Below are 27,464 nucleotides of genomic sequence, written 5' to 3'. Positions count from 1 at the left end.
ACAGAACACTTCTCAGGACACAGCATTTAGCTTGAATAAACATGAATAGACCCCACAAAAATCACATTTTAGAAATAAGTACAGGGGCGCCTGGGTGGCTCAGTTGGTTGGGCATCCAAACTTGATTTCAGCCCAGGTCGTGATCTCAGGGCTGTGAGATCAAGCACCGCATCAGGCTCCATTAGGTATGCAGCTTACTTAAGATTCTCTCTCTCCTCCCTCTGCTCCTCCCCCCCCCCCCCCCGCTCCCAGGCGCATGCACTTGCACCGGCACACGTACACACACACACACTCTCTCTCTCTCAAAAAATAAAAGGAAAAAAGAAAGAAAGAAGTACAAAGGATGACCCAGCAAGTTTACTCATAGACATATGCCCAAGAGAATTGAAAACCTATGTCCACACAAATATTTGTACATGAATGCTCATAGTGGCATTATTCATAATAATCAATTAAATTATTCAGCCACAGAAAAGAATGAAGTACTGACTGATACATGTTACAACATGGATGAACTTTGAAAACATTATATAGAGTGAAAGAAGCCAAACACAAAAAACATATTGTATGCTTTCATTTGGATAAAATGTTCAGAATAGGCAAATCCATAAACAGAAAATAGACTCACGGTTGCCAAGGGTTTGGGGGAATGGGGGAATGAGAAGTGACTGCTAATGGGTAGATTTCTTTTGGGGTGATAAAAATGTTCAAAATTAGATAGTGATGATGGTTGTATAACTCCACAAATATAGACCACTGAAATCTACAATTTAAATTTTTAAAAAAATTTTTTCTTTTTAAGTAAGTAGGTTCCACACCCAGTAATGGGGCTTGAACTCATGACCCTCAGATCAAGAGTCACATGCTCTGGGGCGCCTGGGTGGCACAGTCGTTAAGCGTCTGCCTTCGACTCAGGGCGTGATCCCGGCGTGATGGGATCGAGCCCCACATCAGGCTCCTCTGCTGGGAGCCTGCTTCTTCCTCTCCCACTCCCCCTGCCTGTGTTCCCTCTCTCGCTGGCTGTCTCTATCTCTGTTGAATAAATAAATAAAATCTTTAAAAAAAAAAAAGAGTCACATGCTCTGACTGAGCCAGCCAGGCACCCCTGTACAGTTTAAAAGGATGGATTTTATGATGTGTGGATTATATTTCAGTAAAGCTGTTATTAAAAATTAAATACAAAATCTTATTGGCCCTTAACATTCACAAACAGGTAAGTGTAATGGAAAATATAATCCAATTAATTGCTTTGTGATATACAACTTAACGAATAGGGTGACAGTGACTGGTACTTGCTCAACCAGTATCTATCCTCTGCTCTTGGTAAACAATACTGGCTTTATCCAGCTTTTATCCAGTTAAATGAACACTTTTCCTCATAGCCTGGGCTTCTAAGAGTGTCCACTGAGATAAAAATAAGTGGAAGTTACCAAGTGGGGCTTTGGGAAAATTTCTTGGAGGGAGACGTGACTTGGTTGGAAGGGGCATCACGTTGACCCTTGCCCTTCTTCCTCTTCTTACCTGAAATGTGGAGGTGATGGCCTGAACTTTTTAGTAGCCAACTTGTGATCCTAAGAGTGGAAACCATATGCAAAGAATGGAGGAGCAGTTAAATAAACCGCGGAGTAGATTCCTATCACTTTTGCTTTAAATGTCATCTTCTAAAGCGATTTTAAAATAAGAAAAAAAGTCATATTTTCCCATGTGTTTACCAATTACAGCTCTTCCCACTCCTTTGTGTAGGTCCAAATTTCATTTGACACCAGTGTCTTTCTGCCTGACTTCAACATTTTTTTTTATAGTGCAGGTCATCTGGTGATAAATTCTTTTAACTTCAATATGTTTAAGAAAGTTTTATTTCACCTTTGCTTTTGAAAGATATTTTCACTGAGAATTCTAAGCTTTTCTTTTAGTACTTTAACAATGTCACTCCACCATCTTTTGGCTTGCACTGTTTCTGAAAAGAAGTCATTATTATTTTTGTTCTTCTGCATACAATGTGTCTCTTTTCCCCCTTCTGGCTGCCTTTAAAATATTCTCTTTATCATTGATTTTTAGGAACTTGATTTTTATGTGCCATGGTTTAGTGTTTTGTTTCTTGGGCTCATGGTATGTTGAGCTTCTTGAAATCTGTTGTGGTAAAATCTTCACCAAATTTAGAAATTTTTCATCCATTATTTCTTCAAATATTTTTTTTCTTTCTTCCTGTCTCCTCTCTTTTGGGGACTTGTATTATTAAGCCACTTGAAGTTGTCCCACAGTGGCTCACTGATGTTCTGTTCACTTATCTTAGTCTTTCTCTCCATGTGCTTCATTTCAGATAGTTCTATTGCTGCATCTTTAAGTTCCCTAATATTTTCTTTTGCAGTGTCTAATCTACTTCCATCAGTGGGGTTTTTGCCTTAGCTATTGTGTTTTTCATCTCTGGAAATTTGATTTATATCTACCATATATGTCCAGTGGTATGCCGATAAATCACCTCTCCAAAATTAAAACAAAAACAAAACCACCTGACTTGTAGCATTTGCAAATTCCACCCATAAACACTCTCACCATAGCCAATGTGAAGCTACTAATGGTTTAACAACTGGCTTGCAAAATTCCTGATTATTTAACAAAGTGCTCTCATAAGCTGATAGGAGTCAGTTCTACCCCAGCCTTAAACTTTCCTCTAATTTTTTGAACATATAGAATAGAGTTACAATAACTGCTTTAATGATGTGTCTACTAATTCTACCATCTGCCTCACTACTCGATCAACTTATAATTTTTGTACAGTTTATGGGTCCTATTTTCCTGCTTCTTTGATATCACCAAGAAGATATGACTGGCAGTTGACCCGTGACTTGGACCTGTGTGTTTAGAGGCCATTCAGCCCCTCCCCTGTGCTTGGAATGTGAGTTCCACTTGCCTTTCCTGCTCCCAGAGGCTGCTCCAAGGACATAGCCTTGAGATAGTGATGTGGTGTTCAGAACACCTGCACGGTCTACGTGACTGGATGCAGGTAAGGCCTCTACATAAGCTTTTCAGATTTGGTGGGCAGGTGCAGGGAGGCTTTCATCTTGCTGCTGCCCAAGATAAGCCTTGTATGTAAGTTTCTTTTGCTTATTAAAACCGCCACCTACCAACCTGCAGTGACCTGCCTCTTGCTTTAGTCTCTCCCTGCCCGCCATGTATGGGGGTCAGTTTCAGATTACACCCAAGAAACTCTCAGGAGGGTTGTTAACCAATATTCCACTTACTACTTGTTGCTAGCTTTGACCGTGACAGAAGGCACAAACTACTGGTTATATGGGTATAGAAACTATTAGCATAGTCGACTTAGTTGGTCAAAAAATCCTTTCATCCTTTCCTCAAATTCAGTGAGTCAACCAGGAACAGGTAAAATACAAGGTCTGAAGCATGCTTTTTTTAAAAAAAGATTTATTTATTTGAGAGAGAGTGCATGAGTAGGAGGAGGGAGAGGAAGAAGAAGGCTCCCTGCTCAGCCCTGATGTGGGGCTGGATCCCAGGACCCTGGGATCATGACCTGAGCCGAAGGCAGATGCTTAACCAACTGAGCCTCCCACTTGCCCTAGTATGAAGCTTTGAACTTGACTTATAGTTGTGTTTAATGGCAAAATACAAGAATTACTTCCTCATTCTTTATCAGCTTAATAGGGAACTAACTTACATTCTCTAATTCATTGTAAAATTCAGAAAAGCAAAGAATAAAACAAAAACCACATATAATTTCACAACTCGGATACAACCTTAATGTTGAGGACTTTTTCTAAGCTTATAAACGTATTCCTCAATTGAGATCATACTAAAACTTTGTATTTTATTCCTTTACAAGGTTCTATTCCAGATTTGTCTTAAAGTAAAAATCGTTGGAGCCCAGTGTTCCTTTTCAAACAGGTAATAAATAGACAGGTTCCTTTTCACTTGCATGTGAACACCCAATTTTTTCAGTGGGTCAGGCCATTGAGATTGCAGGGTTTACAGTGCACAAGCACAGCACATCAAAAGAAGCACGATTCACATTATAGGAGCTGTTGTTTTGTATATTATGATAATTTCAGGCAAAAAATATCTTTCCTTAAAAAATTAATGTATTATGACAGTTAGAAATAAACTGCTTTGAAGAAAGGACCATTTATCTAATTCACACATAGAGCCTAACTGGTGACTCTGTGAATACCATAAATAAGCAAGAGGGATATCCCCACTAAAAATGAGTCAAATTCGTTTTACTAGGAAAAAATGTTATTGGATCAAGAATCCACATACCACCTTGAGCATTACTGACATAGAGAAAATAGCAACTAAGAGCTAAATACTTCACTAGTTTTCTTTTAAAGAAATAGAAAACTTTGTTATACTTCCTTTCTGAAAAAAATTGAATATAGGGGCGCCTGGGTGGCACAACGGTTAAGCGTCTGCCTTCGGCTCAGGGCGTGATCCCGGTGTTCTGGGATCGAGCCCCACATCAGGCTCCTCCACTATGAGCCTGCTTCTTCCTCTCCCACTCCCCCTGCTTGTGTTCCCTCTCTCGCTGGCTGTCTCTAACTCTGTCGAATAAATAAATAAAATCTTTAAAAAAAAAAAAAGAAAAAAGAAAAAAATTGAATATAGAAACTTCAATAAATAAAGTTTATAGCCACTTACAGTGAAGACATTTCAGAAAAGGGAGCAGGGAAAAAATGAGGTGAATAAAACAACAGGCAATACAAATGGCTAAACAAGAAAGGCAGATGAAAGAAAAATAGGGGGAAAATTGTACTTAAAAAAGAGAGAGAGAGAAAGAAAAGAGGACAGTATCAGACTCTTTGAGAAATATGACAGTTTAGGATATCACCACCAAAAGTGTCTTAAAACTTACGTTTCCCAACTGCAAGTACAAATGGGTGTAAAATTGGGAATCCCACTTGCTGGCAAGGTTGGAGGTTTCCCATTCCAATCATAAGGCAATAATATACTTCCACTAAATATAAACACCTTAAAATTGGTTAGGAAAATATTTCTGAGTCAAAACCAGAAACCACAGCATTTAATCATTTCATGTTTTTACTGCTGCATTAATAAAACATGACAACAGGGGGATGTTTCAGAGTGAAATCATCTTTTACCAAATAAGAGGGGAAGTACTGCAGGACCTGAAACCCTCTTGGGAATAAGCTATTATTGAATGGGTTCTTACCCATTTCTTTTAAATAAACTACTCCTCTTCCACTATCTGCTTATGGTTAGCTAGTCCAAAAGGGAGGCAGTTCTTCTCCTCCTCCTCCTCCCTCCTCTTCCTCCTCCTCCTCCTCCTCCTCCCTCCTCTTCCTCCTCCTCCTCCTCCTCCTCCCTCCTCTTCCTCCTCCTCCTCCTCCTGCTCGTCTTCTTCTCCTTCTCCTTCTCCTTCCTTCCCCTTCCCCTTCCCCTTCCCCTTCTCCTTCTCCTTCTTCTTCTTTTGGGGGTGGGTGTATATACTTTTTAAATTTTTGTGTGGTTTTTCAATCTTTTTTTAATTTAAATTTTACTTAGTTAACATACAGTGCAATATTGGCTTCTGGAGTACAATTCAGTGATTCATCCTTACATACAACACCCAGTGTTCATCATAAGTGTCCTCCTTAATACCCTTCACCCATCTATCCCATCCCCCCACCCAACTCCCTCCATCACGCCTCAGTTTGTTCTGTTTGTTAAGCATCTCTTATGGTTTATTTCCCTCTCTCCCTTCCCCCCACCATTCCCATGCGTTCATCTTTCTTTCTTAAATTCCACATATTAGTGAGATCATACTGTATTTGACTTTCTCTGACTTATTTCATTTAGCATAATACACTCCAGCTCCATCACGTTGTTGAAAATGGCAAGATTTCTTTCTTTTTGATGGCTGAGTAATATTTCATTGTATATATATATATATACATCACACTTTCTTTATCCATTTATCAGTCAGTGGACATTTGGGTTCTCTCCATAGTTTGACTATTGTTGATAATGCTGCTGTAAACATGGGGTGTATGTACCCTTTTGAATCAGCATTTTTATATCCTTTGGATAAATACCTAGTAGTGCAATTGCTGTGTCTAGGGTAGCTCTCTTTTTGAGGAACCTCCATACTGTTTTCCAGGGTGGTTGCACTGGTTTGCATTCCCACAAATAGTGTAAGAGGGCTCCCCTTTCTCCACATTCTCGTCAACACCTGTTGTTTTTTGTGTTGTTAATTTTAGCTATTCTGACAGGTGTGAGGTGGTATCTCACTGTGGTTTTGATTTGTATTTCCCTGATGATGAGCGATACAGAGCATCTTTTCATGTGTTTATGAGCCATCTGGATGTCTTCATCAGAAAAATGTCTGTTCATGTCTTCTGCCCATTTCTTGACTGGATTTTTTGGTTTTTGGGTGTTCATTTCTTTATAGACTTTGGATACTAACCCTTATCAGATAGGTCATTTGCAAATATCTTCCCCCATTCCATAGGTTGCCTTTTAGTTTTTAGTTTTGTTGATTGTTTCCTTCACTGTGCAGAAACTTTTTATCTTGATGAAGTCCCAATAGTTGATTTTTGCTTTCATTTCCCTTGCCTCTGGTGATGTGTCTAGTAAGAAGTTGCTACGGCCAAAGTCAAAGAGGTTTCTGCCTGTGTTCTCCTCTAGGATCTTGATGGTTTCCTGTCTCACATTTAGGTCTTTCATCCATCTTGAAGTTATTTTTGTGTAGGGTGTAAGAAAGTGGTCCAGTTTCATTCTTTTGCATGTGGCTGTCCAGTTTTCCCAACACCATTTGTTGAAGAGACAGTCTTTTTTTCCATTGGATATTTTTCCCTGCTTTGTCAAAAATTAGTTGACCATATAGTTGTAGGTCCATTTCTGGGTTCTCTATTTTGTTCCATTGATCTACGTGTCTGTTTTTGTGCTATACTGTGTTGATGATTACAGCTTTGTAATATACCTTGAAATCTGGAATTGTGATGCCTCCAGTTTTGTTTTTCTTTCTCAGGATGCTATTCAGGGTCTTTTGTGGTTCCATACAAACTTTAGACTGTTTGTTCTAGCTCTGCGAAAAATGCTGGTGTTATTTTGATCGGAATTGCATTTAATGTGTAGATTGCTTTGGGAAGTGTAGACATTTTAACAATGTTTATTCTTCCAGTCCATGAGCATGGAATGCTTTTCCATTTCTTTATGTCCTCTTCAATTACTTTCATAAGTGTTCTATCGTTTTCAGAGTACAGATCTTTTACCTCTTTGGTTAGCTTTATTCCTAGGTATCTTATTGTTTTTGGTACAATTGCAAATGGGATCGATTCCTAGATTTCTTTTTCTGGTGTTTCACTATCGGTGTATAGAAATACAACAGACTTCTGCACGTTGATTGTATATCCTGCAACTTTGCTAAATTCATGTATTAGTTCTAGCAACTTTTTGGTGGAGTCTTTTGGGTTTTCTACATAGAGTATCATGTCTGGAAAGAAAGTTTGATTTCTTCCTTGCCCATTCGGATGTCTTTTATTTCTTTTTGTTGTCTGATTGCTAAGGCTAAGACTTCCAGTACTATGTTAACATAGTACTTCCAGTACTATGTTAAATAGTAATAGTAAGAGGGCACATTACAAGGGAGGCTGTTCTAACAAGAGGTAGTAAGGCCTTGGAAAAGTTTCACTGGGAGTAGGGAAGAGTTTCTACCTTGAGGCTTAGAATTCAGTGGAATGGAATAAGAATGCTAATTTTTATCACCTTCTAGAGAAGTTACTTTTCTTCTTGAAAAAATTCTTTGAGATTAAAATTGGTGCTATTTATCCCAGATCTTGGGTTGCCTTATTTGCACTGCATCTTTCAAGTCCATCAGTGCCCCATCTCCAAGAAAAATAGCATAACCATCTACTCTGCTGGATGCACAAATCATGCAAAAAAAAAAATACAAGATCAAAAGAAAATAATTTATCTCCATATCTTCAAGGTAAGAGAGAGAAATAAATCTGACATACCAATAGTTTTCAGTGAATTCACAGAATGAACAGGATCTGTCATCCCAAGAATCATGCTAAAGAGTAGGGAAGACTGCAAATCCCACAAATCTCTATTGAATTTCAGAACCACATATCCAATTATGATGAATGCCACAACAAAGCTAATTAATCCTGTTAACAAGACCTGTGAAACCAATTCATAACACAATATTAGATTTAACATTTAAAGATGGCATGACTGCATTTACTTAAGGAAGAATCAGATCTTAGTTACATACTTTATACAATTACTCTGAAAAATAACTTTAAAAGGTATTCTAGGTTACCTGCCTTAAAGAAACCTTCCTTCCAAACAAAAGAGATTCTATTCTATCTTACTGTTACAAGAACAATTCACTAATCTTTCTTGTTGCTAGTCCAGCTTAATAGTTGCCAACATCAAAGTGTTCTTACAATGGAATGCGATTTTCCTCAGTGTTGATCTGCACGGCTGCAGGCAGAAAGAGGTAAAACAAAGGACAAAAAGCACATGTGGGCTGATTTGGACCTCTTATTAAGGGCTTTCTAGAATCCTTATTCAACAGACGTTTGTATCCATTTCATTAGCTACACTCTCTTCTGAGGCTATACAGCTACCAATTGCTGGGAAATAGAATAATTTACACTGGGCCCACTACCATACCAAGCAAAATCTAGTAAGTTTCTGTTAATGAGAAAGAAAGAGAGAATGCATATCAGATAGGCGATCAGCAGTGTCTGCCTCAAAAATAGAAATAGAATATAAAAGGTTTTTAACAAGAAGAAGGAATTAAAGGGTAAAGACAACGGAATCGACTTGATTGAGAAGGGAAGAAAGAATGAGAAGCAAAAAAAAGCATGTTAAATGCAAAGTACAAAATTATATTGAGAATCAAATCCAAATCTATTTCTTTCGATTTTTAATTTTTTTAATTTTTTAAAAGATTTTATTTATTTATTTGACAGAGAGAGAGCACAAGCGGGAGGAGCTGCAGAGAGAAAGGGAGAAGCATACTCCCCACCGAGCAAGGAGCCTAACGCAGGACTCAATCCCAGGACGCTGGGATCATGACCTGAGCTGAAGGCAGATGCTTAACCAACTTAGCCAGGCACCCCTATTTCTTTTGATTTTTTAAAACTTATTTTTAATTTATATACAGTGAAATTCATTCTTTTGATATAGAGTTATATGAGTTTTGGCAGATACATACAGTCATGTAACCATGACCGCAATTAAGAAACAAAACAAATCACCTCAAACAATGTCCTTAGGGCACCTGGGTGGCACAGTCCATTAAAGCATCTGGCTTGTTTTCAGCTCAAGCTGTGACCTCAGAGTCATGAGATGGAGCCCCATGTTGGACTCTGTGCTCAGTGCAGAGTCTGCTTAAGTCTCTCTCCTTCTCCCTCTGCCCCTAAAGCCCCCCTACAGTCTCTCTCTGTCTCAAATAAATAAATAAATGTTGACCTATCTTTATAGCTAACTCCTTTCCCTCTCCCCAGTCCCTGGCAACAAGTGATCTGTTCTCCAAACCTACTGGTTTGCCTTTGCTCGAAAGAAGGTCTATAAATAGAATTATACTTGGGTAGCCTTTTGAGTCTGGTTTCCTTCTCTTAGCATAAGGCACCTGAAAGTCTTCTATGTTGTGGCCCCTAATGCTCCTTTTTCATTGCTGGGTAATATTCCATTGTAAGATGTGTCACAATTTGTTTTTTTCATTCATGAGCTGAGGAGCATTTGAGTTGTTTCTAGACTTTTCAGATTATGAATAAGGCAGCTATAAAAAAAGATTCACACAGAGGTTTTAGTGTAAACATAAGATTTCATTTTGCTTCAGTAAATACATAGAAGTGGAATTGCTGGGTCAGATGGCAAGGGTATGTTTAACTTTATAAGAAACTCCTAAACTGTTTTTAAAAAGTGGCTGTACCATTTTGTATTCTCACTGCATTCTTACCAGCACCTGGTATTATCAGGCTTGTTATTGTTGCTGCTGTTGCCATTCCAATAGATATGTAGTGGTACATATCACCATGGTTTTAGTTTCTATTTCTCCAGCGACTTATGGTGTTGAGCAGATTTCCAAACACTATTTTCCGTCCAAATATCTTCCTCAGGGACTCAAATCTTTTAAAATCTTTTGCCCTTCTAAATCTAATTTTAACCACAACAAGTATTAAACTAGTTTTTAAAGCAGCAGAGATTCTCAACGTGGATAAAATAACAAAATCTAACTATGTATTACCAAAAGGACATCTAAACATAAGGACCCCAAAATCTTGAAAGTGGATTAGGATGGAAAAATTGTAGCAGGTGAATACTAAGCAAAAGAAAGCTGGTATGACTATAGTTACACCAGATGAAATTGACTGAAAGCAAAAAGCATTATTTGAGATAAAAGGACAACTAAATAATAAGAAAACAGTAAGTAGGAAAATAACAACACTTTAGGCATTTAATAACAGAGTTTCTATTTATGTAAAGTAATAACTGGCAGAATCACAAAGAAAAATTGATAAATCCATAGTTATAATGGAAGTTTTTCATATTAAGTTGAAAAACCATACTGGAAAAGATATGGAAGACCAAACTTCATAATAAATGAAATAATTTACTGAACAAATTTAGACCCCTGCACTCAATAATTAGAAAACATATACTTTTATAAAGCAAACACAGAACGTTTTGGCAAATTGAAGTACAAGGCCACAAAGCAAATCTCCACAAATCACAAGAGTCAATATACAAAACACATTATCTGGTCACAATGTGATAAAAGAAATAATAATAATAATAAAACATATTTGGAAATTTTTAAATAACTTCTAAGTAATTAATGAGTTTAAAAGCAAATAATTCAATTAAAAATGGGCAAAGGACCTGAATAGACATTTTTCCAAAGAAGACATACAGATGGCCAACAGACACATGAAAAGATGCTCAACATCACTAATCATCAGGGAAATGCAAATCAAAACCACAATGAGGTATCACCTCACACCAGTCAGAATGGCTAGTATCAAAAAGACATGAAATGACAAGTGTTGACATGGATATAAAGAAGAGGGACATTCATGTGCTGTTGTGAGAAGTTAAATTGGTGCAGCCACTGTGGAGAACTATATGGAGATTCCTCAAAAAACTAAAACTAGAAGTATCATAAGACCCAGTAATCTCACTTCTAGGTATTTATCCAAAGAAAACAAAACACTAATTCAAAAAGATATATGCATCCTTGTTTTTTGCAACATTATTTACAATAGCCAAGATATGAAAGCAACCTAAGTGTCCATCCATAGATAAATGCATAAAGATGTGGCGCATATATATATATATATATATATATATATATATATATATGGATATTACTTGGCCATAAAAAAGGAAATTTTGCCATTTGCAACAACATGGATGAATGTAGAGGGTATTGTGCTATGTGAAATAAGTCAGTAAGAAAAAGACAAATATCATATGATTTCATTTATGGTGGAATCTAAAAAAAAAAAAAACAAAATAAATAAACAAAAACCAGAAATAGACTCATAAATAGAGAGAACAAACTGATGGTTGCCAGAAGGGAAAGGGGTGGGGAATGGGCAAAATAGTAGAAGGGACCTAAGGGGTACAAACTTTCAGTTATAAAATAAGTCACAGGGATAAAAGTGCAGCTTAGGAAATATGTTATGTAATTATTAATATTGTAATAACTTTGTATGATGACAGATGGTGACTACACTCATGGTGAGAATTTCATATGTATATAATTATCAAATCACTAGGATATACATCTGAAATTAATATAATATTGTATGTCAACTATACTTCAATAATAAATATATAAAACAAACTAATAAAATTCTTCCACACATGGAGAAAAAAATAATCAATGGGTCAAAGAAAAAAGCATAGTAAAAATTTTAGGTAGATTTGGGATGATAATGAAAACACTAAAAATCACGAGGGACCTGAATGGCTCAGTTGGTTAGTCGACCGACTTTTGATTTCAGCTCAGGTCATGATAATAGGGTCGGGAGATGGAGCCCCTTGCGGCTCTGTGCTGGGCGTGGAGCCTGCTTAAGATTCTCTCTCTGCCCCTCCCCTGCACCATGTGTGTAGGCACACGGGCATGCATGCACTCCCTCTCTCTCTAAAAAAAAAAAAAAAACACTAAAAATCAAAACATGGGTGAAGCTAAAAGAGTAGTTACAGAAAAATTTAAAGCCCTAAGTGTACAAAATACAAAAAATAAGAAAGCTAAAAATCAATCGACTAATATCTAACTCAAGGTGTTAAGAAAAGTACAGAATAAAATTAAATAAAATGTTCTTTGAAAGAAAAAGTAAAATCATCTGCTAAACATGATGAAGAAAAAAAGAGAAGCCATAAATAAAACAATCTTAGCAGTGAAAATGGGCAAATCTACAGATAGAGTTGAGATGAAGTCAGATGTGAGATTGGAATCCAGGTTCTGCCTGGATTATCAGCCTTGTCTGTGACCTCTGAACCACAATTTGTTTACATGTAAAATAGAGATATTTACTCAGTGCCTAACCACAGTGGTCATTCAGCAAATATTTATTCCTTCTGCCTCCCCCTCAACTCCTTTTAATTAGTGGTTCCACAGAATAAGGAGGGTAGGAACAACTAAACTGTGAGATTTGTGAATGGTTAATCCTCTTTATAGACAAACATTTTCTGGTAACATAAATAAGCGTGATTGACCATAATTTTTTAAAATGTATTCTTACCTGCCAAAACACATTCTTGAGGATACAAAAGTCCACATCCAGAGCAGCCATAAATATAATTATAGGTGAAAAATAACAATAAAGCGCAAAACTTGGTGTTCTCAGAAGAGGGTAGACAATTTGGTACACCTAAACTAACAAGGACAAATAAATAGTTGGCTGCCATTCTGAGGTATTAGAAATTAGTATTAGGTAATTTGAGATATTAGAATTTGATGGTATAGCAATCAATGTTAAGTTTTAGTATATTCCAATTTGCAAGTAATGAGCTGTTATCTACAAGGCCAGTCCTGAGGGTTTTATAGATTTCTTGATCTGACTGTCCAGATGAGTTATATGTCCAGTCCTCTATCCACCAGAGAATTGTGTGAGTCTGGGCGACACAAACATTGCTTGTGGTAAGTATTATAATCAGTGTTTTCTTTTCTTTTCTTTTCTTTTCTTTTTTTTTAAGATTTTACTTATTTATTTGACAGAGACAGACAGCCAGCGAGAGAGGGAACACAAGCAGGGGGAGTGGGAGAGGAAGAAGCAGGCTCTTAGCGGAGGAGCCTGATGTAGGGCTCGATCCCACAACGCCGGGATCACGCCCTGAGCTGAAGGCAGACGCTTAACCGCTGTGCCACCCAGGCGCCCCATGTAATCAGTGTTTTCAAAGGTGATAGCCTGACATGACCTTAGGTGTTCACAGATAAGTGTTTTTTTATTTGACTGTTAGATATTTATTCTAATTTGTGTTAAGACAGAAAAGGGAAACTTGCACTTGTGATTTTACAAATATTTGCTTAGGATTTTTCATTTCAGTCCTTCAGTGAGTTGGGGCTCCTGGATGGCTCAATCGGTTGAGCGTCTGACTCTTGGTTTCAGCTCAGGTTGGGTTCTCATGAGTTGTGGGACTGAGCCCTGGGTTGGGCTCCTGCTCAGCCAGGAGTCTACTTGAGATTCTCTCCCTCTGCCCCTCCCGCCTCCTGCACTCCCTCGCACGCTGTCTCTCTGTCTCTCTCAAATAAATAAATAAATAAATAAATAAATAAATAAATAAATAAATAAGTCTTTAAAGAAAATAATGAAGTCCTTCCGTGAATCAAGTAGAGAAAAAGAACACATAGATAATAGCACACATTGTGAATATAAGACATAAATCATGAAGGTTGTACACTAAAAAGTTTTTGGCTCAACTAATATTTTATTCTTCATTACTTAACCTCCCTGTGCCTCAGTTTCCTCATCTGTAATATAGGATAGAATACCTACTTCCACTGGTTTTCTCTGAAGGTCAATGAATTAACTCAAGAATTAATATTAATTTGAACATAGCATAACATATAGAGAAGTTGAATCACTATGTTGTACACCTGAAACTAATGTAACATGGTGTGTCAATTATACTCAAATAAAACACATTTTTAAAATTAAACAGCTCCATATTTCACTGGAAAAAAGAATTAATAATAAGCTAATAAACTAATAAACAGAAAATACTTTAAAGCGAGCCTGGCACATAGCAAACATTCAAAAGATGTTAATCGTAATGCGGGTGTTTCAGAAGAGTAAGAGGCTTTTAAAATCCTAGACAGATACAAGCATCGTCTCCATTTTTAAAAAAACAAGAGAATGGGTGAAGATAAATCATTACTGATCACACTGTTATTCATTTGAAATCAAGAGTTAATAAATTAACACAATTTTTCTTGTATCTCTATTATATAGTATATGATGCATTTTGTATTGAATCTAGCAGTTAGGAAAGAGTAACCATGTTTCATTATGACAATAACAGCTGCCATTGATAACATCTCCACAGGTGTTGCAGACAATAGCACAGACAAAGCCTGTATACACCAGGCGAAAGAAAAAAGAGCGAGGCTCCCAAAGCAGATGTTGAAGAACCCAAGAATGCAATCCAAATTTCCTTACTTCCATACTAGTGTTTTATCTTAAGCTCCTCTAATTTACATCTCTTTTATTGTATGGTTTTTCACTTTCAAAATTTATAATACCAGATGAATTTTTTTCAGTAGCTGTTCACACTTTTTTTTTTTTTTTATTTAAACTGGGCATGGAGCCCAATACAGGGCTTGAACTTACAACCCCAAGATCAAGATTGGACGCTTAACCAACTGAGCCACCCAGGCACCCCAGCTGTTCAAATTTTTTTTTTTTTAATTCCATACATTCAGGGATAGGGGTGAGAGTAAACCTTGATTTTGGTCTTTGTTCTTTAAGTTACTAATTTATCATAAATACATTACCTGAACAGAATTGTGAGCCAGTTGTCCTATCACAAATCCTAACACAGAAAGAATTATCAAGACAGTGACTTCAGAATTCTTTAAAAAGGTCCTCAAAAATCCTGAAAAAATACATGTGTGTGTTATTTTTTTTAATTTATTTATTTATGGAGCGAGAGAGAGAGAGAGCGCACAAGCAGGGGGGAGGGACAGAGAGAGAGAGAGAAGCAGGCCCCCTGCCGAGCAGGGAGCCGGATGTGGGACGAGATCCCAGGACCCTGGGATCATGACCTGAGCCGAAGGCAGACGTTAACTGACTGAGCCACCCAGGCGTCCCCATGTATGTGTTATTTAGACATAATGCATAGTTTCAAAACATTTAATATGCCCTCTCTCTATTTAATTGTAAACTTCTTGAGTGTCACATCATTATGAATAAACAATTGACAATGCTGGCTCTTAAGACACGCGTGATGAAGCCTCTGTCACAGGTGAATCTGGAAAATACTGAAGTTCCAACAATCTCCCATTTGCCCACCAACAGGCACATCACTGTACAAATGTCCTCCCTGTGGATCTGATGATAAGAAATTTGAAAAGCCAAACTTCGTATATATAGTACACATTTTATTAGTAATTACTTATCCTAAACTACAGCAACATATGTTCTATAGTGTTCTAAAAGCCAGAAATACTTTGAACTGAGCTCTAACTATAGGGAAAATGGCCTTCACCAGACAAGTCACAGAAGACACGTGCTATTCTCTGCCTACATGCGTTTTCTTGCCTTGCCACTCTCTCCTCTGTCCAACATTATTCAGTTCATTCCCTCCAGAAGCAATACAGGGACTATAATACAATTAATTTATGCCTAGGGCAAGATTCATTGGCATTCCAGATTCTGCATTTCCTGTCTTCCAGCTAAATCAGTAGATACTTATTGAATACTTCTTTCGTGTAGGGCTAAAGAACGTTTCTCAAACGATTTCTGCAATGCCCTTTACTGCTGGAGCATTTATCTCTATGTAATCATCAAAAATCTAGAGCTGGTGAAATCATGGTCACCAGCACCTCCTAGTACCACAGGGGACCGGTGTCATCAGTGTGTGTTTTAAAGGCTCATCCCAGAGAAGGTGATTTTACTCTCTGATAAGTAAAATGGAAGAAGTTTTTATGAGTGTTTGCTTCATTGTTTTTTTAATAGTCTTCCCAATTCCAGAAAAGATTTTAAAGCATCTGACCTTTTTTCCCAAAGAAAAATGTTTTAAGGAACACTACATCAAAAACTAAGGATAGACTGCATGGTGACTAACATAACATAATAAAAAATTACTATTAAAAAAAATAAAAAAATAAAAAAATAAAGAGGACTAGAAAAATTTCCCTAATCATTAGTGTTGAATTGGGGAATAAAGTGCCTCTGTTTTTTAGTCTGGCATCTCATCTGCATGAATATCATTCACCATACCTATTGAATTCTTAATGATCATTTAAGAGGCCCTTACTTGTGAAGTCTCTCCTAATTCCCCACTAGGGGGTGGAGTAGGTGGCATGTTCCCTGAAGTAAAATCACATCAAAAGCCATAATAAAATGGACAAAATTGATGACACCAACTGTGCAAATTGTGAAACAAGTGTCTGGGTTCTATTTGCCCTCATCCCCCTTCCCTCATCCCAGATATACGTTGGTTGGGTTAAGCCTGGCAGACAGGCAGCACGAGGCTTTCCTGACCATTACTAGAGATTCTGGACCACAACTTGACAGTTGAACTAACCCCATTGCATTGTAATTACCGTTTACCTGTCTCCCCAGCAAGAGGACTCCTTGAGGTTAAGGATTGTCTAACTCCCCTTCTGCCTACCACTCTGCTGTGCTCAGCACATGCCACTGAAGGAAGGAACAGAGTAGAGACACTACTGATAATTCAATGAAGCTACACTGTCCACATTCGTTCACATCTTACAGTTTCACTGGACTTCTCTTGATGAAGTTGTGATCGCTTTCTGCACTGAGAAAGGTTCAGAGGGCAGAGGAAAGATGAAATTTAGAAACGACCACCTACCTCCCAAAACAATGGTGGAACACACAAGCATTATGAAATGCCCACTTACAATGGTGTAGCCAGCTGAATTTCCGCAGAGTAATTCAGGTCTGTTACCTTCTCTTTGCAGCCAGAAGGAAGAGTTCGTGTTTGACATTGTTTTTTCAGGCCTAATTTGATGAATTCACGTGTGAGTTATTATTTTCACCACCACAGACTAACCTGTTATAATACACAAAAAGAAAATGAGACTTGCCAGGTCCCAATGCATCCACATTCTTTCTACCTAAGATTGAACCACACTCAGATCTGAGCACATTTCTTCTTGCCACAGGGCACACATTGATACCTTCTGTTCTACCTCTTGCTCCAAGAGCATTTACTAGGAACACCAACAGCAGTGTTAGTGTTTCTTCCTCCCACTTCTGCATATATACAGGGCAGCAACTGCACAGATTTCTTCACTTAATCATTGTATTATCTAGGGGTGTGTTTGCCTTCCTCGATGGACAGTGAGTTTCTCAAGGACCAGGGCTGGACATTATTTTTCCTTAAGGCTGTGCACACAGTATGTGGCCCATAATAAGCTCTCCATAATATTTAATCAACTGAACTTTTTGAGAGGGACCTCTTCCTCTATGGGTACAAATCATTCTGGAATTCCCCTTTACTACTTCAATCCCATGTCCCCTCTTCCCTCTCTTGGGCCCCTCCAAATCCAAAATGGGAAATGAGGTCAAAGTTGAGTCACACCAGATAAGGTCAGGATGGGGTGGGGGGTGAATAATGTAAAAACAAAGGAAAATACTAAAATTGAGGATTCGAATTAGAAAAAGTCCCCCTTCCTGATGACAGGGCACATGGCTTGGCACATAAATAATAGGTTCGATTTCAGTCTCAGTACCAACCCTCAGCTGTGCAGAACATCTCTGTGGTGGTGCAGAGAAGGGCTTATTCTGGTTTATGTTTCCTTGCAGTTATCCTTAATCTAAAAATTCCTAGAGGTTCCTGAAGTATCCCCAATAATATTTAATCTTTTGTTCTTCGTTTTGCACTTATTTGTTCTAGAAGCCATGATTCTGACGTGAAGCAGGAATGGGCCAGAAATGAGATTCAAAATGCTTCATCCTCAAATCACTTGACCTATCCCTCAAATAGCCCTTCAGGTCCTTGGCATCCTCACATCCTGCTATCCCCACCCGTCATTACAGCATCACTCTCAAATCAAGTTCTCCAAACTACAAAGACCAGAGATACCGTCTTCCAAGGCTCAGCTGGTTCAGGGTTGAAATCAAGATGAAGGCTCTTGAAAATCACAAAGAACATTACTCAGCTCTGCGGCTGTTTGCCAGGGACAGTACTGCCAACTGATATCACACCCAAAGGCATTTCCATGCCTAATTCCCATTGGTTTCTTGCCAACTTACTTCCATTCTGATTGGCTACATACATCATCCCCACCCCCAACCCAGAAGTACCTAAGTGATCCAGTTCCAGGGAATCTTGAATTTGTTAATGCTCAAGCTGTCTATACCCACAACTGTTTTAACTGATTTTCTTTGCCTGACATAATAGCTGAAATGGTTATTCACTGTGTAGGCAGAAGACCCTCCTATATGTTTTTTTAAAATATATATTCTTTTTTTTCATCCTCCAGCCCTAATCCTCTTCAACACTGCCTGCCCTCCCGTCTGACATTTTCATTCCTCCTTTCCCATTTTCTCTTTTTTCTACCTATCTTTCCTTTTCAATGGGAATTTCTCACTTTTGGCCCTTAATTTGAAGAAATATTACTCACTCTTCATAGGAGGACAAATGTATCCCAAATTCTGTGATGCCAAACTTAATATATTTTTGCCTCAAATCTAATCACTAAAAACAAAGTACAAATTTTAAAAAATGAATATTGTTAATCAATTTACAGTTTCTTACCAAGGAGGTTATTTTGTGACAATGGAATTCTACTGTCTCATTCTGTCATACTAGTCTAATCCTGTTCCCCGGGGCACCAAGGATAACAGCACAGCAGTGAGATTACTAAAGCTATCATCAATCTTCTCCACCACTATATATCAAAGAACCTTTGACAAACGAAAGTCTCAATTCCTACTTGAAACTAAAGAGTCTTAGTCAACAGCTCTATGTCTGACCCTGATTGTAGCAACCACCATTAGTACCCATACACCATTCTCCAAAACATTTGCTTTCAACATTTTGTTGTTGTCTCGTATGGTTCTTTTAAACCACTCAGCCCATAAATCCCAAGGACCATGTTTAAAAAAAAAAAGAAAAAAGCTGTCTTATTCACAGGCTGTCTCTTGAGAGACCCATTCCTTACTCTTTGCCATGCCCTTACTTAACTCTCCTAGTTACCAAGTTCACTACCCCTTCTATTTCATCTTTATGTTATCTATACCACTGGTCACCTTGAATTCTCTCCTCTACTTCACATCATTTTGAGTAATGTCCTTCCGCCTTCTATCGAGTCCTATCCTGCTTCCCCTCAGACTCACTTGGGTCACCTAGACCCTACGGGTAAGTCTCATGAAGCTTCACATTTCAAAATTCAGATTCTTCATGGCTTTTAGAAAAATCCTCATACCTTGAGAAACCTTGGACAAAATTCATAGTTGGCTCTAGATTACACATAGCCCTGTAGGGACAGAACATAACTAAAATACAGAGATGATCGAATTTCTTTACATCGCAGTCTTTCCCATAGAGCTTAAAGAAAAGCAATAATAAATCTGTATTTCACCAGTTTTGGTAGAGCCAGCTGAGTAGACTACGACAGCTTTGGGAGCTGAGTGCTGAGAGGCTGCCCAGTGTGTTTCCCCCAACCCCATATTCTGATAATAGATTATATTATCTGACTGAGACAAGGCTGCTTAGTCATAGTTTCTCATCCTCCTATACAATGATTGGTTCAGGGATGGGCATGGGACTCAGATAGGACCAATTAGATGGTTCCTAAGCTTGATATATACCATTACTGACAGTGAGCTATTATCTTTGCATTTTGGTTTAGCTAGACAATGACTGCCTACAGCAGCTAGAGGTCATCTTCCTAGATGCATGGGGAAAGCCTATCTCAAGTCTCAGCAGTTCCAGGAGGCACCACCTTAGATATCTCTACGGTCTTATGACCTCACAATCCCACCTGAGATTTTATCGTTTCTCAGAATCCATTTCTTAGTTTGAGACATTTTTGCCATCTAGAAAGGCTAGGCATGAGAAACAATTTTATTTTCAAACCCAGGGAGTACTGGCTGCATTAGATTTATTTTATATTTCATTTGAAAACTGAACTGTTCCTTTTCAGCTCATCTCTCTCCTCTCACATTGCAGCAGAAAAAGCCAAGTGGCACTTGACTACCGTCTAGAAAAATCCTTAGCATGATCATTGAGTTCATTACTTAGACAACAGTGTGATTGAACTTACCACCATCACAAACAGCCCCTTTTCTCCAGCTTCTAATAACATTTTCCTCCCTTTCCTATAAACTCCTAATCAACTCCTAGGGGCTTTTAAACAGTCTGCAGGCTTTCACTGACATTCTCCTCTAGACCCTTTGGGCTTCTGCCTGTCACCCAGTCCCATAAAGGCAACATCACATATTTTAGGGTTTGTTATGTCAATTTCTTGCTTCCAGAGTCCAAAATTTGTATGTTATATATTGTTGCATAACAAACAGACACAAAGCTTAGTACGTTAAAACAACAACAATAATTTATTTAGCTGAAATCTACAATTTTGGCAGGACTCAACAGAGAAGGCTTCTCTTTGCTCCATATAGCACTGGCTGTGGTGGCTTGATTGGAGGATCCACTTCCAAGATGGCTCACTCATATGACTGGCGGGTTGGTGGTGACTGCTAGCTGGAGCTCAGACAGAGCTTCGGGTTGGGGCCTCAGTTTCGGTCCATATGGGTCTCTCCATACAGACTCGTTTCCAAGACCGAGCATCTCAAAAGAACTAGCTGGAGACTGCATCACTTTTTATGATCTATGGAAATCACATATTATTACTTCCACTATAATCACAGGCCTGCCCAGATTCAAGAGGAGAGAAGAGAGACCTACCTCTCTCTATGAGGAAGTCACATTGTAAGAAGAACATGTGGGACAGGAGATGTGGCCAACTTGGAGAATGTAATGTATCAGATATTAGATCAAATATCAGAGTGTATTGTCAGCGCTTTACAACTTGGGGCATCATATTAATCTAAATAGCATTCCGCTTGCTTCAGCTCAGTCTAGACAGTTATTCTCAAAGGCTGGACCATAAACCAGTGGTGATTCATGACAAAAGTTCCATCACACATGGCAAAATGAGAAAAATATAAAAGTTCATAATAAAGATTAATTTACTCAATTTAAAGGGCAGAGCCTTAAAATGAAATCATAGTTTCCCTTCTTTTCTGATGTTAAAATGTCTTGTCTTTTATTAAATAATAGTGATAGCAGATAGTAGTTGTTTTCTTAGTGATGTCATTTCAACCTCCTTCATTTTTTCACATTTTTCCTATCAAAATACAGAAGTCTCAAGATTGTAGAGTTTATCACAGCACTGAATTTAGCCTTTGCTTGACCACTTTTTAATTTACTAGTATGCAAACTGAAACAGTAATTACTCTGTGGGTGTTCAGAACAGGTGAAACTCAAAGCATAAGGGTATTTTAACTCTTCTATGAATATACATATAATTCAGTGCAACAACAGATCACAAGAAGTACTATATCTCTCAAAACCCAGATCCTCACATCAGTGGAATCTTTGAAGTGAGATCCCTTGGTAATTCAAGGTGAAGGTCAGAAAATAGGTAATAGGAGAAACTAGATATATAATCATGATGCTGTGTGCGCATGCAGCTGGTCTGCTGGAGAAGTGCGAGTTGAAATGGGGCACCGGCACAAACAAGATATACAGAGAAGGGCTCAGGAGTCATTTTTAGAAAAAGTGAATAAGTTCTATAAATGAATGAAGACTAGTGAGCTCCATGAATAAGGTAGCACCAAAAGAGAATTTATTCAACTGTTATTTACTAACTTACTATCTTACAGGCTCTTAAGGTATGAAGAAAAGCATGACAGAGCCCCTACCCTCAAAAAGCTCGCAATTCACATGGGGATACAGATATGTGAACAATTAAATAGAACATATATGTGGCTCTTAGCACTGTGGGTGCCAGAAAGGAGGAGGGATTAGTTCTTCCTAACACTGGGGATAGAGAAGGCCATGGGTGAAGAATTACAGACTGATTTGCCAAGGGTCAAAATCGGCCTTTTTTTTCTTTTTTCAGCTTTATTGAGGTATACCTGATATATAAAACTGTAAGCTAGGACTGACTTTTGAAGTTTCTGTTGCTGGAGGCAAGATGAAGAATAAGAGCTGGTGTCTTGGTTTGGGCTACTATAACTGGGTACTTTATAAACAACAAGCATGTATTTCTTACAGTTCTGGACGTTGGGATGTCCAAGATCATGGTGCCAGAAGATTCAGTGTCTGGTGAGGGCCCATCTAGACAGCTGTCTTTTCACCGTAACCTCAAATGGTGCAAGGGGCAAGTGAACTGTGCGGAGGTCTCTTTCATAAGAAGAGACCTCCCAAAGGCTCCACCTCCTAACACTATCACATTGGGCATTAGGTCTTAACATATGAATTTGTGGGAAGGGGGGGATACAAGGACATTCAGACCACAGAAACTAGTGAAGGAGTTAGAAAAGGAGATTGTTTTAAAAAGTAAGGAACCAGGGGCACTTGGGTGGCTCAGTCAGTTAAGCATCTGCTTATGTCTCAGGTCATGATCCCAGGGTCTTGGGATTAAGCCCCAGGGTCAGGTTTCCTGCTCCGTGGGGAGTGCTTCTCCCTCTCCCTCTGCCCCTCCCCTCTGCTCATGCTCTCGCTCTCTCTCACTGTCTCTCTCTCTCTCATAAATAATTTTTAAAAAAGAAGAAGAAAGTAAAGGAACCATAATGACATAAAGGCGCCAATCAAGGAGTTTTCAGAAGACAACATGACTATATACATTAAAAGCTTCAAGAAGTTTGAAGATAAGGTTGGAAAGATCAGTAAAGGAGACAGAGGTTTGTTTTGCACTAGGCCTCTCCCAAAGTGTCTCAGTCTTATCTAGGAATCTTTGAAGTGAGATTCAGGAATCCTCCCCTAATTACCGGGACAACATGCCTGGGAAGTCATGTCATATTCAAGATCAAGGCTCAGCAAACAGAAAGTTAGAGCAGAAACACTAAAAATGGCAACTAGCCTTGTCCCAAATTGCTGCAGTGCTTAAAGGTCATGGACTTCTTGCAGCGCACAGCAGAATGGAGCAAACGCAGACAACCTCCCTCTTTGTAGGACTCCCCCGGGTCTGCCAGGGAGGAGTATCAGGTACCGCCCTGTTCTTTTGCTTAAGGCAACTGAAACTCAATCGCTCATGCATAAAAATTATCTCAAAACTTAAAAATTTGTGACACAAATTTAAAAGTGTTATCTCAAAACCATGGTTGAGAAAATGTCAACCGACAAGGAATTACTGAATTGCTTGCTTCTTTTCCTTCCCCTCTATAATGAAAAACTAGCTTTCAGGGTAGGGCAAAAAAGAAAGTCATAAGAACAACAAATAAATGTGGGGATTTTTTTTTTAAAGATTTTATTTATTTATTCGACAGAGATAGAGACAGCCAGCGAGAGAGGGAACACAAGCAGGGGGAGTGGGAGAGGAAGAAGCAGGCTCATAGCAGAAGAGCCTGATGTGGGGCTCGATCCCACAACGCCAGGATCACGCCCTGAGCCGAAGGCAGACGCTTAACCGCTGTGCCACCCAGGCGCCCCAAATGTGGGGATTTTTTAAGACATGTTCTTTCTATAAAATTTTTCTACAAAATCGGAGTAACGGGAGGTTCGGGGGTTCTCAGATAAACTAGGAAAAAAAGACATTCCAAATCACTAATATGAAACCAGCAGTGACATTTAACACCTAAAAAGTATAAAACAGAACAGAAAGATACCATGGAGATCTGCTAAAATATCTATATTGCCAAACCTACAGAATAGGGGAAATCTAAATGTGTGTGTGTGTGGAGAGACAGAGAGAGAGAGAGAGAGAGAAAGAGAGAGAGAGGGAGAGAGACCAAGGAGGTGGAGGTTAAAGATAAAGAAAAGAGGTTTCACTAAAAGACTAAATGCCCCCTCAGGTAAATTTTAATTTGGACGTAAAAAGTAATAGTTGTACAAGATAAGGGCCCTGATTCAAACCATTTCTAATATTTCCTTGCTCTAGAATGGCATTCTATAGCTTTCCTTTTGAGACAGGGAGAACAAATTTTTCCTAGCTAATATGTCTTTTTTTTTTTAATAGAATTCCTCAGTTGAATGGAAATGTCCTGCCTCAGTTACACAGAAAGTTGTTAGCTTCCTTTTATAGGTGTTAGAGCTTCCAGAGAGCCTTGGTGAGTGACTTGCACCCGAGTGCTCTCCGGAAAGAGCATATGGGACTCACACGGACCTGCACTTGGAGCAGAGGCAAGGCCAGGGCATCTGGAGGTAAGCATGCTGAATAGGGTAAAATTTTAAAAAGGGCGATTTAACTTCATACTTAAACCTTTTTATAAAACCCCACATCGATTTTCTTAACTTCGGCTGGCATATTAAATTTGCTTTTATAAATACTAGAAGGAATTATGGTCTTTTATAAAATATATATTCAGTAGAAGGTATGATCTTGACTTCTTTTCTGACCCATGGCTTAGCCTACAGATTTGGCACTTTTCACTTGACCTGAAAGGAAGCAGATTTTAAAATTACACTTAATTAGCTTGTCATATTAAACAAAAATGAAGCCAGTTTTTAAAATATTGGCATGAAATAAATGAGTATGTCCCAGCCTGAACCAGTCATTAATTAAGCCTTCGTGTTGGCATGTCAATTCAAGAATTCTCCCTTACCCTTTTTTTTTTAATATTTAAAGGTATGAGGTCATATTTCCCATGTAATCGATATTATTGTTCTTAATTCTGCTATTGACTAGAATAACTTTGAATAAATTGCTTAACCTCTCTGGTCTTCACTTTCTTCACTGTAAAATGAGAGGATCATTTCAGAGGTTCCATCAGGATCTAACACTTCTACAATACGAAGGTATAAGATACTGGGGTGCTTGGAGGGGATGTAGGAGACATGGGGGGAGAGGTGATTCTTCCTCAGAGATGGGAAGCGAAGCAGGGAGGGGAGATGGGCCAGGCTAACAGCAGTGGTAGAACAGGGGGAGATGGTGGGAACCAAACTGTACCATCAATAATTCAGGCCTTAGTCATCTCACTCCTGGACTATGCTGGTCTCACTCCCTCTAGTCTCTTCTTCATCCATTTTATAAGGAAAGCCATTGTATTCTCTATTTAATCCCTCTTCTTTGCAACCCCAAAGCCTTCAGTGGCAACCCTCTGCCCTGGAAGTAAAGACCAAACATCTACGCTTATAATTTAGTACTTTTAATGAAGTTAGCACAAGTTAACTTTCCAACCTTATTTTTTACTGTTCCTCACAGACTCAACTACAATCACCCGGATGGATACTGACCTCTTCTCTCTTCCCATGTTTGAACCTTTCATCATCATACTGGGCTTTCATTCCAGAATTCCTTCCATATTCCACCCTTGCTACCCAGCCTGTCAGGCAATTCCTCTTTCTTCATGATACTTCCTCTTCATACTTAGGCTTCTTGGAACATACACAGCACTATACCTTTTCAGGTATACGTGCTCACTCACAGACTGGGTGGTGGGCTGCTTACAGACAAGGATAATGTAAATCATCTGTCTCCCTTCAGGGGACCTAGGCCTGTGCTATGCATAAGCTCTATAGATACCGGGTAAAGATGGCAAGGGATATTCTGCCGAAAGACCTAGATTAGATTGTTTTAACCTTTAAAAAAAAATAGCCCCTTTTGATAAACAAAAAAATCTTATGTACTCAATATCCACATTAAAAAGAATGAGTTCACATCATATACAAAAAATAACTCAAAATGGACCATAGAGCTAAATGAAAAGAGCTAAAACTACAAAACTCTTACAAAGAAAACATAAGAGTAAGTCTTGGTGACCTTGGATGAGGCAATGTTTCTTAGACACGACACTGAAAACATAAGCAACAAAAAGAAAAACAGATAAATTAGACTTCAAACTCAAAGCCTTTTCTGTGTCAAAGAACACAATTAAGAAAATGAAAAGATAATCCACAGAATGAGAGAAAATATTTGCAAAGCATATATCTGATAAGGGACTTGACTCCAAATACATAAAGAACTCTTATAAATCAACAAAAAGACAACCCAGTTTAAAAATGGGTAAAGGATTCAAATAGATACTTCTCCAAAGAAAATACACAAATGGACAGTAAACACATAAAAAGATGTTTAACATCATTAGTAATTAAGGAAATGCAAATTAGAACCACATTAAGATACCACTTTACACCCACTAGGATGGCTAAATTTTTTTAAAAGGACAATAACAAATGTTGATGATGATGTGGAGAAATTGGACCTTCATATAAACCGCTTATTGGCAATAGTTCAGCAGTTCCTCAAAGGATTAGGCACAGCCTGGCAATTCTCCCAAGAGAAATGAAAACAAGCAGTCACACAAATTTGTACAGGAAAGTTCACAGCATTGTTATTTATAATAGCCAAAAGCATGGAAACTCGAATATCCATCAGCTAATGAATGGATAAATTTGAATCCATACAATGGAATATTATTCAGAAAGAGAAAGGAATACTGAAACATGTTCCAACATGGAGGGAACCTTGAAAACAATATGCTAAATGAAAGAATCCAGACACCAAATGCCACAGATTGTATGATTCCATTCGTGAAATGTCCAGAACAGGCAAATCGATAGAAATAGAAAAGATTAGTGGTTGCCAGAGGCTCGTAGGAGGTGGGAGGTGATTGCCAATGGTGTCTCTTTTCGGGGTGGTAAAATGTTCTGAAATTAGATGGTGGTGATTATATAACTCTGTGAAATACTGAAATCCACCGAATTGTACATGTTTAAATGGTAAATTTTATAGTATAAGAATTATATCCCCTCCTCCCCAAAAAGAATTACATCCCAATAAAGCTGGTATTTTAAAAATTCTAGGTATGGCTGCCACCGAGGTTCTGATAGTGCACCTTCCCCAGGGACAGGAGAGTATTCCCCCAACAGGCTTTTCAAAATACAGTTATAATACTGAAAGTGCTTTTTAAAATTCTGCCACTCTCTCTCCTAGGAGGATATGCCTTCCTAGTTGAAAATCAAAGGCATAGTAAATTATATAAAATTAAGTAACGAGTATTGGTAACAATATTAAGATTAGTATTAGACATTCTCTATAGAAATAATTCAGTTATTATTTTTAGTTATTCTTAATACTGAAACTAATAATAAACCTAGGGAGTTATATCATACTTGTATATGTGCTGATAAAA

At 38.2% G+C, this 27,464-nt stretch overlaps 2 protein-coding genes across 4 annotated transcripts in view; both read right to left on the bottom strand.

Moving 5' to 3' along the window:
* Nucleotides 1–17,146, bottom strand: part of SLC9C2 (solute carrier family 9 member C2 (putative)) — a 104,059-nt gene extending 86,913 nt beyond the window's left edge. Inside the window, exons 1-4 of the mRNA XM_045811414.2 lie at nucleotides 17,011–17,146; nucleotides 14,969–15,069; nucleotides 12,717–12,845; nucleotides 7,968–8,133 (exon numbers count right to left, since the gene is read on the bottom strand). Of these exons, the coding sequence (XP_045667370.2) occupies nucleotides 7,968–8,133; nucleotides 12,717–12,845; nucleotides 14,969–15,069; nucleotides 17,011–17,146 (532 nt within the window). The remainder of the gene's footprint in view (nucleotides 1–7,967; nucleotides 8,134–12,716; nucleotides 12,846–14,968; nucleotides 15,070–17,010) is intronic.
* ANKRD45 (ankyrin repeat domain 45) overlaps nucleotides 17,146–27,464 on the bottom strand; it is a 60,816-nt gene continuing 50,497 nt past the window's right edge. The window contains exon 6 of one of the 3 annotated variants that reach the window (XM_045811417.2): nucleotides 17,146–17,211. In XM_045811417.2, the coding sequence (XP_045667373.1) occupies nucleotides 17,207–17,211 (5 nt within the window). In that variant the 3' untranslated portion in view covers nucleotides 17,146–17,206. The other 2 variants (XM_045811415.2, XM_087858781.1) reach the window with 2 other exon arrangements.

Source organism: Ursus americanus, chromosome 2 (assembly GCF_024610735.1).
Source record: "Ursus americanus isolate L20-20 chromosome 2, mUrsAme1.1.p, whole genome shotgun sequence".
Lineage (NCBI taxonomy): Eukaryota > Metazoa > Chordata > Mammalia > Carnivora > Ursidae > Ursus > Ursus americanus.
Note: the sequence above shows the minus strand (reverse complement) of the source record. Positions and strands in the feature narration are given on the sequence as shown.